Source organism: Vipera berus, assembly GCF_964194415.1.
Source record: "Vipera berus genome assembly, chromosome: 6".
Lineage (NCBI taxonomy): Eukaryota > Metazoa > Chordata > Lepidosauria > Squamata > Viperidae > Vipera > Vipera berus.
In genome coordinates, this window is record NC_138208.1 from 86805118 (window position 1) to 86819826 (window position 14709).

Genomic DNA, 14709 nt, shown 5'->3' on the forward strand with positions numbered 1-14709 from the left:
ATTATCTATAAAGAAGCAAAGGAGTCATATTTTGCAAGGCAAAGGTTTTTTGTCCCTTGCGACCATGGAATGACAAATGGAAAATCCCGTGTCCTTCTGTCTCCCCACAGGAGGTAAAAGGGTTTTTCAGCTCCCTTGATGAAAGAGGCATTTCCTTCTAAATCTTTAACTCACATTGACTATAAAAGGAACCACCAGCATCACCAAGACCAGCTCCAGCTCAGGAGAAGGGATGTAATCCAGAAGAATTTCCTGAAACTGAGAGGGGGGAAAAAAGAGACAGAGTCCTTTTATGGAGAAGAAATCTGGTCCGGACACAACAGAGCTGGGCCTGCATAATATTTGGACAAGAGACCACCAGGAAATCACAGGACTGCAGATTGGATTGGGAAATTGGAATTAAAATAATAATAATAATAATAATAATAATAATAACATGGAGGAAAGCAATGGCTAACCCCTTCTATTATTACCAATAGTCCTTGACTTACAACCATTATTTTAGTGATTGTTTGAAGTTACAAAGGCACAGAAAAAAGTGACTTATGTCCATTTTTCACACTTATGACCATTGCAGCATCCCCCTGTCATGTGATTAAAATTTGGGTGCTTGACAGCTGTCAACAGACAGACAGACAGACAGACAGACAGACAGGATAGATGGATGAGAGAGAGAGACAGACAGGATGGATAGACAGACAGACAGGATAGATGGATGAGAGAGAGAGACAGACAGGATGGATAGATAGATAGATAGATAGATAGATAGATAGATAGATAGATAGATAGATAGATAGATAGATAGATAGATAGACAGACAGACAGACAGACAGACAGACAGACAGACAGACAGGATAGATGGATGAGAGAGAGAGACAGACAGGATGGATAGACAGACAGACAGGATAGATGGATGAGAGAGAGAGACAGACAGGATAGATAGATAGATAGATAGATAGATAGATAGATAGATAGATAGATAGATAGATAGATAGATAGATAGATAGATAGATAGATAGACACACAGACACACAGACACACAGACACACAGACACACAGACAGGATAGATGGATGAGAGAGAGACAGACAGGATGGATAGACAGACAGACAGACAGACAGAAAGACAGACAGATAGAAAGAGAGATAGAAAGACAGACAGACAGTTGATAGACAGACAGATCTTTCTACCTCTCAAAGGAAGCATTTAAATCCGTATGCTAATTTGTCCCTTAAAAGTCAACAAAGTTAATGAGTAACAGAAGATTTGAATCAGCTTCTTCTTCCTTACCTTGGTCCAACCAGGAATAAGTAAGACAAGACCCACTGCTGTTTTCTCAAAGATCATTATTACCAAGTAGAGAAAACATTGGCCAAGCCAAGCAGACGCCTGAGGTGGATCCCCTGAAAGGAAGTGAAAATAGAATTAAACTCTGCCCACTGCCAGGAGTTCAATCCAGACTGGCTCAAGGTTGACTCAGCCTTCCGTCCTTCCGAGGTCAGCAAAATGAGGACCCAGATTGTTGGGGGCAACAGGCTGACTCTGTAAACTGCTTAAAGTGGGCTGTAAAGGCACTGTGAAGCAGTATATAAGTGCTATCAATAAACCAAGCTGTTTTGGGTCACCGTGGCTAAGGTCTCCTGCCAATCCTTCTGGCTATAAAGATAGTCCTCGACTTATGACATAATTGGGACCAGACTTTCCATTGCTAAGCAAGGCTCTGGTAGTGAGATGGTCGGCATATAAATTTAATAAATAAGGAAAATAAAAGCCGGTTGTTAAGTGAGTCGCGTTTGATTTTATGGCCTTTTTTGCCATGGTCATTAAGCGAAATCACTGCGGTTCTTAAGTGGATCACATGGTTTGACTTTGTCAGAAGAAAGCTGGGAAGGTGGCAAATGGGGATCACATGATCCCAGGATAGTACAGCCATCATAAACACAGGCCAGTCACCAAGCACTCAAATTTTTGTAACCGTGGCTGTGGGGATAATAGGATGGTCATAACTACTGTAACTTCAAACAATTGCTAAACAAATAGTTGTAAGTTGTCAGTTTAGACCAGGGGTCTTCAAAATTGGCCCTTTTATGACTTGTGGACTTCAACTCCCAGAATTCCCCAGCCAGGCACACTGGCTGAGGAATTCTGGGAGTTGAAGTCCACAAGTCAAGGGGTCTTCAAACTTGGCCCTATTATGACTTGTGGACTTCAACACACTTGTGCTATTTAGAATTGCTGTTGCCTTCATTCGACATGCTTAACCTGGCTACTGTATTCACCCAGTTTCTGGGTTTTCCCAAGAGAAAGGTTAACCAAATAGAAAGGACCTAGGTGCATACAACACCTATGCCACATTAAAAACTAACCAAGGTTAACACTGAACCAACCCAGCAACTTAGGCAGACATGGTAGCGCCCGATGCCTCTTGTGCTAAAAAGGCTTTGCGTCGCGTGCAAACTCAGCCACATTTTTTTTTACACTCACACATTTCTTAGAAAGGCATTGCCTAGGATGGTCCTTCCAGACTGATGCATTTCCAAAAAAACCCACCCAGGAAATCCTCAATTTAACAGGCAGACTTTGGACGCCGCAAATAAATCTGTCTGTATGCAGCGTAACCTGTACAAATTGATGGCCACAATTTATGAGCCCAAAATTACGGTTGTGAAGTGAGACATTTGCAAAGTGAATTTTGCCCCATTTTAAGACCTTTCTTGCCACTGCAGTTGTTAAGTTAGTCACAAAGTTATTAAGAGAATCTGGCTTGTCAGAAGGTCACAAAAGGTGACCACATGACCCCGGGACACTGCAACCGTCATAAATATGAGTCAGTTTGCCAAATGTCTGAATTTTGATCATCTGACCGCAGGGATGATGCAAAGGTTGTAAGTGTGAAAAGGACTACCTGTACTTGAAACCATACTTGTAGGGCCCAGTTATGGTTGCAGCTGAAAGACTACCTGTTCTCTGAAGCAAATCTCATTTACAAATTAAAGGCTAGCATTATAACAGATGTAACAGAAAAAAGCTTCTACATGGTCTTCAAGGGCAGGCCCAGGTAGAGCATGTTGTAGCAGTCAAACCAATAGAACAAAACTGAACAGAATAACAGAGTTGGAAGGGACCTAGGGAGGTCTTCTAGTCCAACCCCGTTCAAGCAGGAGACCCTATACCAGTTCAGACAAATGCCTGTCCAGTCTCTTCTTAAAATCCTCCAGTAATGAAGTACCTACAACTTCTGGAGGCAGGTTGTTCCACTGGTTAATTGTTCCCACTGTCAAGAAATTCCTCCTTACTTCCAGCTTGCTTCTCTCCTTGATTAGTTTCCACCCATTGCTTCTTGTCCTGCCTTCAGGTGCTTTGGAGAATAGGTTGATTCCCCCCCCCCCGCCTCCAGTGGTGGGATTCAAATACCTGAACAACAGGTTCTCTGCATGGATGCAGACCTGGGCATCCAAGGCCTAGAACGGACTTCTAGAAATAGCATCCATGTACTTTTGGCAGGCTGTTCTAAGAGGCCTCCTCCAGGCCTCTGAGGCCTAGAACTGACTTCCGGAAGCGGTGTGCATTCAGCCGGTTCTCTGAACAAAAATTTAGCTACCGGTTCCACTGAACTGGTGCGAACCAGCTGAATCCCACCACTGATCCCCCCTCTTGTTTGTAGCAGCCCCTTAGATATTGGGACACTGCTATCAATTGTCATGATTTAGGATCCTGAGCAATTGTGGGTCTGGGATGTGAAAGAAAGGTCGGGGTTTCCCCCCCCCCCCCCGGTCTGAAGTCAAATGCAAGAATTCATGGTTCAGCTGAGCAAGAGGAATCTGGCGAGGAAGAATGTTATGGAAGGATCCCTTGTTATGAGTTGGCGGTTCTTTCTGAAGTCCACTTTGGTGGAAACAGCCTTTCGACCTACATAGAAAACGTCCAGATGTTCTCTTTGGGGGATACAGAATGAGCCGTGATCCTTCCAAACGTGACACACGCAATTTTAGTGGCTTCTCCATCCAAAGACATAATGTAGGAGTATCGTGGAGCAGTCTGGAATCAGTCCAGGAAAATTCAGTCTAGCTCTAGATTTCTGTGGTCCCTTGGAGATGCAAAATATCTTTTTTTCTTACAGAAAACGCCTTGCATATTGAAAATCGAGGACAGAAATATCAGGAGAAGACATTCCTGAATCCAGGGTTTGCAAAGGCATGACGTGGCTCCTTGTAAAGGGCTCCAAGAATTCCTGTTCATTGCACACGGAACTCTTAGCTCAAGCACTTTCCTCCTTCAGGAACGTGATGGAGAACATTCCTAGCTAGTGGCATCTGTGGAGGGAGGAGGAAGCAAAGGCTTTCAGAGTTTATTAATTTAAGATAGGTGGCCAGATAAATCTGCAGGATCAAGAAAAAAAAGGGGAGGGATCCAAAGTATGTCAGCTGGGTTGTGATGCAAGCGCTGCCCCTTTTTCTGGGGGTGTCAAGATGGTGGCTGCACACCTCAAAGCATGTTGCATCTTGACCACCTACTGGGCTATCTATTTCAGGGCTTGTCAACCTTTTCACCCATTGTACCACTTTTAGGATATGGTGACATCCGAGTACCACCAGTTGCCTAGCAAGGTGTCAAAAACTTGATGACCCAAAAAAAAGGGAAAAAAGTGAAGTACAGGTAGTCCTCGACTTACAACAGTTCGCTTACTGACTGTTCGAAGTTACAATGGCACTGAAAAAAGTGCCCCCCAAGCCACAGCCGAGCAAGACGCCTGCCTGCCTGCCCGGTGGCGCTCTTCCTCCTGTCCGAGGTTTTCATTGTTGTGAGCATTTCTGTTGAGGATTGGCAGTGGGGGTGGGGTGGGGGGTGTTTGGTTTTTATTCCCCCCCCCTCTGCTGGGTGGTTGCAGCAGGTTTTGGTCACTTCACATGACCCTGGGACACTTTGACCATCATAAGTATGAATCATTTGCCAAGCATCTGAATGTAAATCACAAGACCCTGGAGATTTATTTATTTATTTTATTTATTTATTAGTTGAATTTATATACCGCCCTATTCCCAAAGGACTCAGGGCGGTTCACAGGGCAATTAAAACAGTACAAAAAAGAATAAAATGGAATTAAATTAGTACAGGCCCACAATTCCTAATAACAATAAAATTAAAATTCTAAAATTAATTTAATATAATTTAATTAAATACTTTAAAATGCTGCAACATTCCAGCTGATCGGCGTTTCTTCTGGGCTCAGAAGCGCCAGGATCAATGCCGAGCTCCAGCTGGAGCCTGGCGCTGATCCTGGTGCTTCCGCTGAGCCCTGATAGCCCTGCAGCTCCAGCCGTCTCTCACTCAGGCTTGTGCGGTGCTGCCACCGGTTCAGCTCATTCCCCTCCCCCACTACCACTTTTCTAGGATGGTCGTGTACCACCTGCCAGGTGCTAACGTACCACAGGTGGTACCCGTGCCACTGGTGGAAAAGCCCTGCTCTAGGACTTACAAAGCTCTACATGGCATGGGTCCGGATTACCTACGGCAACACCTGCGGCCGGCGTCAACTTCCCTCCGTCCAGTGCGCTCCCACAGAGAGGGTGCCTCCGATCAAAGAATGTCGATTGGTGGCCCCCAGGGGGAGAGCGTTCTCTGTGGGCGCGCCAGACCTGTGGAACCGCTTGCCGGTTGAGCTCCGGATGGCCCTCGACCTTCGCTCCTTCCGGCGCGATCTAAAAACTTATTTATTTGAGCAATCTGACCTGGTTTGATGGGTTAGGGTTGGGGTTTTAATATGTTTTTAATTACTGTTTTAAACTTGGGCATAATATTTAATCGTTTTTTAACTTTTGTATTCTGTTTTTATATTTATTGCCCTGTACACCGCCCTGAGTCCTTCGGGAGAAGGGCGGTATAAAAATATAATAAATAAATAAATAATAATAATAATATTTGATAACCTCCTTAAGATATCAGCAACAGAAAGGATGAATGGAGAAAATGCAACTTATAGACCAGTGCCTCTCAACCTCAGCAATTTTTAAGCCGAGAGGACCAACTCCCAGAATTCCTTAGTCAGCCTTGCTAACTGGGGAACCCTGGGAGTTGAAGTCCACAGGTCTTAAAATGGCCAAGCTTGAGAAACACTATTATAGAACTGGGAATAAACTAGAAATCTTCAATTTACCTGTAGACATTTTAAATATAGTTACATCTCCAGAATTGCTGAAAGTAGATTCGATTTAGTTCCACTTTATTCTCAGCCATAAAGCACATTGGGCTATTCGGGGCCAGTCACCACCACCTAGTCCAGGGGTCCCTAACTGTGGCCACTTTATGACTTGTGGACTTCAATTCCCAGAATTCCTCAGCCAGCATGCTGGTTGAGGAATTCTGGGAATTGAAGTCCACAAGTCATAAAGTGGCCACGGTTGGGGATCCCTGGCTGAGGAATTCTGGGAGTTGAAGTCCACAAGTCATAAAGTGGCCAAGGTTGGGGACCCCTGGACTAGTCCATGCATCACACTACAGGAATCCCTTGCCTTACGACCACAATTGGCACCAGGTGGTTGTTAAGTGAGCTGCACCTGATTTTATGACCTTTTTTGCTACGGTTCTTAAGTGAATCACCCCGGTTGTTAAATGAATCACATGGTCGTTAAGTGAATCCAGCTTCCCCCCATTGAGTTGGCTTGTCGGAAGCCAGCTGAGATGGTCACCAGGGGAGATCACGTGACCCCGGGACACTGCAACCGTCAGAAATACATGCCAGTTACCAAGCGGCCAAATTTGGATTCGCACCACCATGGGTATGCTGCAATGGTCGTAAGGGGGAGGATTGGTCGTAAGTCCCTTTTTACAGTGCTGTCATCACTTCAAATGGTCCCTAAGTGAACGCTGCAAATCGACAAACTACCTAAAAAAAAGGATGGGTCGTTCTACCATGGTTTTGCAGAAAACAAGCTAGGTTTCCAAGAGAATTTCAGAAAGAAGAATCTTATTTGTCTAGTTGACTGGACAGGTTCCAGCAGCCCCCTTAAGACACAAGGAATCAAGCTACTTAATGGAAAGGTGGGAATGTCACTTTTATCTCCCCCAAATCTACCTGGCCGGGTTGCTTGGAGAATGGGAGAGGGGGAAGAGGAACAGATTTACTGTCAAGCTTATTGCTTCACAATAAAGGGGAGGAGAGAGGGAAATTGAAAATGCAGCCTCCAGACCGCAAGAAGCCAAGCCGTGGGAACCAAGGACGTTTCTGCAGGTGTCTGCCAACCCACAAAGAGACTTTCTCATAACAATATCTTGACGCTTAATGTAAATTACACTCATGTGACCTGCACTAACAAGGGGAGGGAGAATCCTATCGTTCAATTACAGTGGTTTGCGCGGGAATTAAGCCGCACTGGTTTTGCTTTCATTCATGCCGAAATGATCTCCTCGGTAAAGTTTTGCATTAAGAGATTGGATCGTCTTGTTGGTGTTTCCTCAGTTGGGTTCCTCCGTTGGAACCTAGACATTTACATTCCTGGAGAAAACGAAAGGCCTAGAAAATATGCAGAGAAGAGCGACAAAGAAAACAAGGGGGTCTAGAGGCTAAATCATATGATGACGCTTGAGTGAGCTAGATACGTCTAGCCTATCAGAGAAGGAGTAGGGGGCACATGGTAATTGTCTTCCAATACTTGAGGGGATGTCACGCAGAAGAGGGGGTCACGTTATTCTCCAAAGCACCAGAGGGCAGGACGAGAAACAATGGTTGGAAACTGACCAAAGAGAGAAACAACCTGGAATTAAGGAGAAACTTCCTAACAGTGAGGACAATTAACCAGTGGAACAGCTTTGCCTTCAGAAATCATGGGTGCTCCATCACTGGAGGTTTTTAAGAAGAGACTAGACAATCACCTGTCTGAGATGGTATAGGTTCTCCTGCTTGAGCAGGGGGCTGGACTAGAAGACCTCCAAGGTCCCTTCCAGCTCTGTTATTCTATTCTATTCTATTCTATTCTATTCTATTCTATTCTATTCTATTCTATTCTATTCTATTCTATTCTATTCTATTCTATTCTATTCTATTCTATTCTATTCTATTCTATTCTATTCTCCAAATGACAGGAGGGCAGGACAAGAAGTAACAGATGGAAGACCATTAAAAACAGATGCAACCTAGAACGAAGGAGAAATTTCTTGACAGTGAGAACAGTTCACCAGGGGAACAGCTTGCCTCCGGAAGTGGTGGGTGCTCCATCACTGGAGGTTTCCAAAAAGAAACTGGACCACCTTTTGACCAGGATGATATAAGGTTCTCTTGCCTTGAGCAGGGGGGTTGGACTAGAAGACCTCCAAGGTCCCTTCTAGGATTTCTATGATTTTATGTTCTAAAAAAATATGATAAAATCCACACTCCAGCTCCCTCTAGTCCAAAAGGCATCGGGGGGGGGGGGGGGCGCTTTGCATGAAATTCCATTGGCATCCCCCCCCTTCCTTCTTTTCCAAATTTATTTTTTTTATTTATTTGGATTTATATACCGCCCCTCTCCCAAGGGACTCGGGGTGGTGTACAGGGCAATTAAACACTATAAACAACACATAATATACAAAATTTAAAATGAAATTAAACCAATAGCCCTAAACAATAAAACACATTCTAAAATTTAAAATGAATCCCTTCTTTTTCATCTGTGTTTTGTTTTTCTTTCATGCTCCTAATCTACTTCCATCTGGCACGGAAAAAAAATCCTCGGAGGGGAACAACAATTTAGCCAACCGAAAAATAACCATCATCATCATCATAATAATAAAACACCACAAAAGCTTTACAGGCTCCCAGCTGTTCGGCTAAGCCTTTCCAGATGTGGGTTCTGACTTGCACCAAGGCTGCCTCCCTTTGGCAAAACGGGGGAACCACCCACCTGCTGAAGCCTGTGGGTCGCTTCAGTAGGAACCTGGCTGGCCCGGCTTCGGTGTGCAGTTCCTCAAACAAGACAAACAAGCTAACAGGCCAGCATTAACGTGACATCAGGATGGAGGCTTCTGAGGACACGAAGGCCAGATCAGGCCAACGGGAGCCGTTCCTTTCTCCCAAAAAGTTTTCACTTGGCTAAAAAAAAACCAAAATGCCAAAAACGAATGCTAAAGGAACGCTGAAGCAGAAAAATCTGGAAAGGAGAGCAAGAACTGGCCGTAAAAAGTAACCCTCGGCTTACGACCACAATGGAGCCCAAAGGTTTTGTCGCTAAGCAAGGCAGTCGTTCTAGTTTAATGAAAAGAAGGATGACGTGAGCGCAGTGTTCCAATATCTCAGGGGCTGCCACAAAGAAGACATTGTCAACCAAGGCCTGGAGACTAAAACATAGGAAGAATGGCTGTGGGACTTGGGTTTGGCTAGTCTAAAGAAAAGAAGAAATTGGGGAGACATGATAGCGGTGTTCCAGGATCTGAGGGGCTGCCACAAAGAAGAGGGGGGCAGGTTGCTCATCAGAGCAGCAGAGGGAAGGACGAGAAACAACGGTTGGAAACTGACCAAAGAGAGAAGCAACCTGGAATTAAGGAGAAACTTCCTGACAGTGAGGACAATTAACCAGTGGAACAGCTTTGCCACCAGAAATCGTGGGTGCTCCATCAATGGAGGTTTTTAAGAAGAGACTAGACAGTCACTTGTCTGAGATGGTATAGATTCTTCTGCTTGAGCAGGGGGCTGGACTAGAAGACCTCCAAGATCCCTTCCAGCTCTATTCTATTCTATTCTATTCTATTCTATTCTATTCTATTCTATTCTATTCTATTCTATTCTATTCTATTCTATTCTATTCTATTCTATTCTATTCTATTCCAAATTCTATTCTATTCTATTCTATTCTATTCTATTCTATTCTATTCTATTCTATTCTATTCTATTCTATTCTATTCTATTCCATTCCATATTTTCTATTCTATTCTATTCTATTCTATTCTATTCTATTCTATTCTATTCTATTCTATTCTATTCTATTCTATTCCAAATTCTATTCTATTCTATTCTATTCTATTCTATTCTATTCTATTCTATTCTATTCTATTCTATTCTATTCTATTCTATTCTATTCTATTCCAAATTCTATTCTATTCTATTCTATTCTATTCTATTCTATTCTATTCTATTCTATTCTATTCTATTCTATTCTATTCTATTCCAAATTCTATTCTATTCTATTCTATTCTATTCTATTCTATTCTATTCTATTCTATTCCATTCCATATTTTCTATTCTATTCTATTCTATTCTATTCTATTCTATTCTATTCTATTCTATTCTATTCTATTCTATTCTATTCTATTCTATTCTATTCCAAATTCTATTCTATTCTATTCTATTCTATTCCATTCCATATTTTCTATTCTATTCTATTCTATTCTATTCTATTCTATTCTATTCTATTCTATTCTATTCTATTCTATTCTATTCTATTCTATTCTATTCTATTCTATTCCAAATTCTATTCTATTCTATTCTATTCTATTCTATTCTATTCTATTCTATTCTATTCTATTCTAAATTCTATTCTATTCTATTCTATTCTATTCTATTCTATTCTATTCTATTCTATTCTATTCTATTCCATTCCATATTTTCTATTCTATTCTATTCTATTCTATTCTATTCTATTCTATTCTATTCTATTCTATTCTATTCTATTCTATTCCAAATTCTATTCTATTCTATTCTATTCTATTCCATTCCATATTTTCTATTCTATTCTATTCTATTCTATTCTATTCTATTCTATTCTATTCTATTCTATTCTATTCTATTCTATTCCAAATTCTATTCTATTCTATTCTATTCTATTCTATTCTATTCTATTCTATTCTATTCTATTCTATTCTATTCTATTCTATTCTATTCCAAATTCTATTCTATTCTATTCTATTCTATTCTATTCTATTCTATTCTATTCTATTCCATTCCATTCCATTCCATTCCATTCCATATTTTCTATTCTATTCTATTCTATTCTATTCTATTCTATTCTATTCTATTCTATTCTATTCTATTCTATTCTATTCCAAATTCTATTCTATTCTATTCTATTCTATTCCATTCCATATTTTCTATTCTATTCTATTCTATTCTATTCTATTCTATTCTATTCTATTCTATTCTATTCTATTCCAAATTCTATTCTATTCTATTCTATTCTATTCTATTCTATTCTATTCTATTCTATTCCATTCCATATTTTCTATTCTATTCTATTCTATTCTATTCTATTCTATTCTATTCTATTCTATTCTATTCTATTCTATTCTATTCTATTCCAAATTCTATTCTATTCTATTCTATTCTATTCTATTCCATTCCATATTTTCTATTCTATTCTATTCTATTCTATTCTATTCTATTCTATTCTATTCTATTCTATTCTATTCTATTCCAAATTCTATTCTATTCTATTCTATTCTATTCTATTCTATTCTATTCTATTCTATTCTATTCTATTCTATTCTATTCTATTCTATTCCAAATTCTATTCTATTCTATTCTATTCTATTCTATTCTATTCTATTCTATTCTATTCTATTCTATTCTATTCTATTCTATTCCAAATTCTATTCTATTCTATTCTATTCTATTCTATTCTATTCTATTCTATTCTATTCTATTCTATTCCATATTTTCTATTCTATTCTATTCTATTCTATTCTATTCTATTCTATTCTATTCTATTCTATTCTATTCTATTCTATTATTCTATTCCAAATTCTATTCTATTCTATTCTATTCTATTATTCTATTCTATTCTATTCTATTCTATTCTATTCTATTCTATTCTATTCTATTCTATTCTATTCTATTCTATTCTATTCTATTCTATTCCATTCCATTCCATTCCACTCCACTCCACTCCACTCCACTCCACTCCACTCCCTATTTTCTATTCTATTCTATTCTATTCTATTCTATTCTATTCTATTCTATTCTATTCTATTCTATTCTATTCTATTCTATTCCATTCCACTCCACTCCACTCCACTCCACTCCACTCCACTCCATTCCCTATATTCTATTCTATTCTATTCTATTCTATTCTATTCTATTCTATTCTATTCTATTCTATTCTATTCTATTCTATTCTATTCTATTCTATTCTATTCTATTCTATTCTTCTCCAAAGCACCTGCAGGCAGTTGTGTGGCCCCCACCCTTTATAAACTAGCCAACAATCACAGCCTCAATTTCCAAGAATGACTTTATGAAATGCTTCCGCCCATCGTGAATTGTTTAAATCTTTTAAATGCCGTACAGCTTCCCAGCGTTCAGTTGCCAGAGACCCAAACCATAGACCTTCCCTGGGAATTTAGGAACCAAACAATATCTTGAGCTGAAATAGAAGTCAGCCAATCTACAAACCTGGAATAATTTCTTTCTAATTTCTTTCTGTCCAATATTGGTCCAGGGAGGGAAGAGGAAAAAAAAAGGACCAACAGCTTTAAATTGGAACATGCAGGGAAAAATGATGGATTTGTCCACAGAGAAAATATACAAGGTATTTTTAGCCAGCTCCATCTGTGAACTATTTATTAGCTGTGCTTAAGAAAAGGAGAAACTTATCCAGTGAATGATTTCAAGGGTTTTTTTAAAAAAAGAATGCTGCTAGTTTGTTCTTTTTTTGTGCCAAAATATAACCTATCCTATTACTCCAGTTATACTGAAAGAGACATAATGGTCTCCGGCTGGGATAGAGAAATAGCCGAAATACATATATCTTTACATTAGAATGAATGGACAATTAAATATTTTAAGTATTTCTGCCATATTTTTTTTTGCATTTCTAGTTTTGTTTTTCTACTCGTATAGGTCCCCCACTCCAAATTTCCCTCTATTTCCTAGATTTTCTCTGAAATTGTTGCTTTCTAGTTATATAAAGTTTTTTTTTCTTTTTCCTTTGGCCCAGTTTTTCACACATAACAGGTTAACTTATTTTTTTTAGAAAATTATATAATTTTTAAACTACTAACATGGCAGCTAGTTGGGGTACCGTATTTTCCGGCGTATAAGACAACTGGGCGTATAAGACGACCCCCCAACTTTTGAGATGATTTTCATGGGTTAAAAAGTCGTCTTATACGCCGGAAAATACGGTATTAGTTAAAGACATTAGTTAAAGGCTAGAAACTGGGAGGCTGTGAGTTCTAGTCCCACCTTGAGCACAAAAGCCAGCTGGGTGACTTTGGACCAATCACCAGGAGATGGTGAGTTCTAGTTCCAGTTTAGTCACAAAAGCCGGCTGGGTGACTTTGGACCAATCACTAGGAGACTGTGAATTCTAGTCCCACCTGAGGCATGAAAGCCAGCTGAGTGAACTTGGGCCAATCACCAGGAGACGGTGAGTTCTAGTTCCACTTTAGACATGAAAGCTGGCTGGGTGACTTTGGGCCAATCACCAGGAGATGGTGAATTCTAGTCCTGCCTTGGGCATGATACCAGCTGGTGACTTTGGGCCAACACCAGGAGACTGTGAGTTCTAGTCCCGCCCGAGGCATGAAAGCCAACTGAGTGACTTTGGGCCAATCACCAGGAGACTGTGAATTCTAGTCCCACTTTAGGTATGAAATCCAGTTGGGTGACATCGGTCCAAACAGCAGGAGACGGTGAGTTCTAGTCCTGCATTAGGCACGAAGCCATCTGGGTGACCATGGGCCTGTCACTCTCTTTCAGCCTTGGGAAGAAGGAAGAGACCAGGGCAAACCAGTTCTCAAAATGCTGCCTAGAAAATTGGCCTAGTGACGAAGGAACTGGACCAGAAAGCAGGAGACTGCGAGTTCGAATCATGCCTTGGACATGAAGCTCACTGGGTGATTTTGAGACAGTCTTTTTATCTCAACCCTGGGAAGAAGGAGGAGGCGAGAGCAAGCTAATGCCCCAAATCCTGCCAAGAAATCTGCAGGGACTTGTCCTTATAATTGCTAAGAGTCAAGAATAACTTGAAGGAACTTAAAAAAACAAAAAAACAAGAAGTATTAATAGAGTTATATCAGCCTCTAGTCTTACAAGACTGCCTAATTGTACCAGCGGGAAAGTAATCCTGGAAGGGATGAACAAAGAACATAGGGATGGGTGCCAAATGTCTATATTCCCAGCTGGGTCACCCAAGATCATAAGAACAGAGAATCATAGGGCTGGAGGGGACCTCAGAAGGTCTTCTAGTCCAGCCTGCGCTGCTCAAGGCAGGAAACCTATATCAGAGTTCCTCAACTTTTTTGGGGTGGGGAGGGGGGGAATGGATATGGATCCGCACAAGTGGTGGGCAAGTGTGCATGCTGTTCCAGATCTTTCTTGCCACCGTTAAGTGAATCACTGCATCTGTTAGGCTAGTACCAAGGTTCACTTAACAACCATTTATTAATTTAACAGCTGTAGCGATTCACTTAACAGCTGTAGCAAGAAAAGTCATAAAATGAGGCAAAACCCACTTAACAAACTTCTCGCTGAGCCAGACAAATTTTCGTCTCAATTATGGTCGTGCATTGAGGACTAGCTGCATAGTTTGAAACAGGTCATTCTGGAGAAGACCCGCTTTTGCCAGGGGTTCTTAAATGATCTGAACCCATTATCCTATTTCTTAACCTCAAATCAGGTCACCACCCTCACAAAAATACCCCCAAGAGTTGTTTTACACAAGGATCTCAGCAGCAACGGTCACAAAGTGTTACGGTACTCACAAACAAGTCATTACAAATGATTCCACCAACCCCAAGTATATAC

The 14709-nt window shown here is 40.6% G+C and overlaps 1 protein-coding gene across 1 annotated transcript in view; it reads right to left on the bottom strand.

Moving 5' to 3' along the window:
* LOC308670405 (store-operated calcium entry regulator STIMATE-like) overlaps nt 1-14709 on the bottom strand; it is a gene marked incomplete at its 3' end in the record, with an annotated part of 44383 nt that overhangs the window by 6160 nt on the left and 23514 nt on the right. The window contains exons 5-6 of the mRNA XM_081331907.1: nt 1290-1402; nt 175-258 (exon numbers count right to left, since the gene is read on the bottom strand). Of these exons, the coding sequence (XP_081188033.1) occupies nt 175-258; nt 1290-1402 (197 nt within the window). The remainder of the gene's footprint in view (nt 1-174; nt 259-1289; nt 1403-14709) is intronic.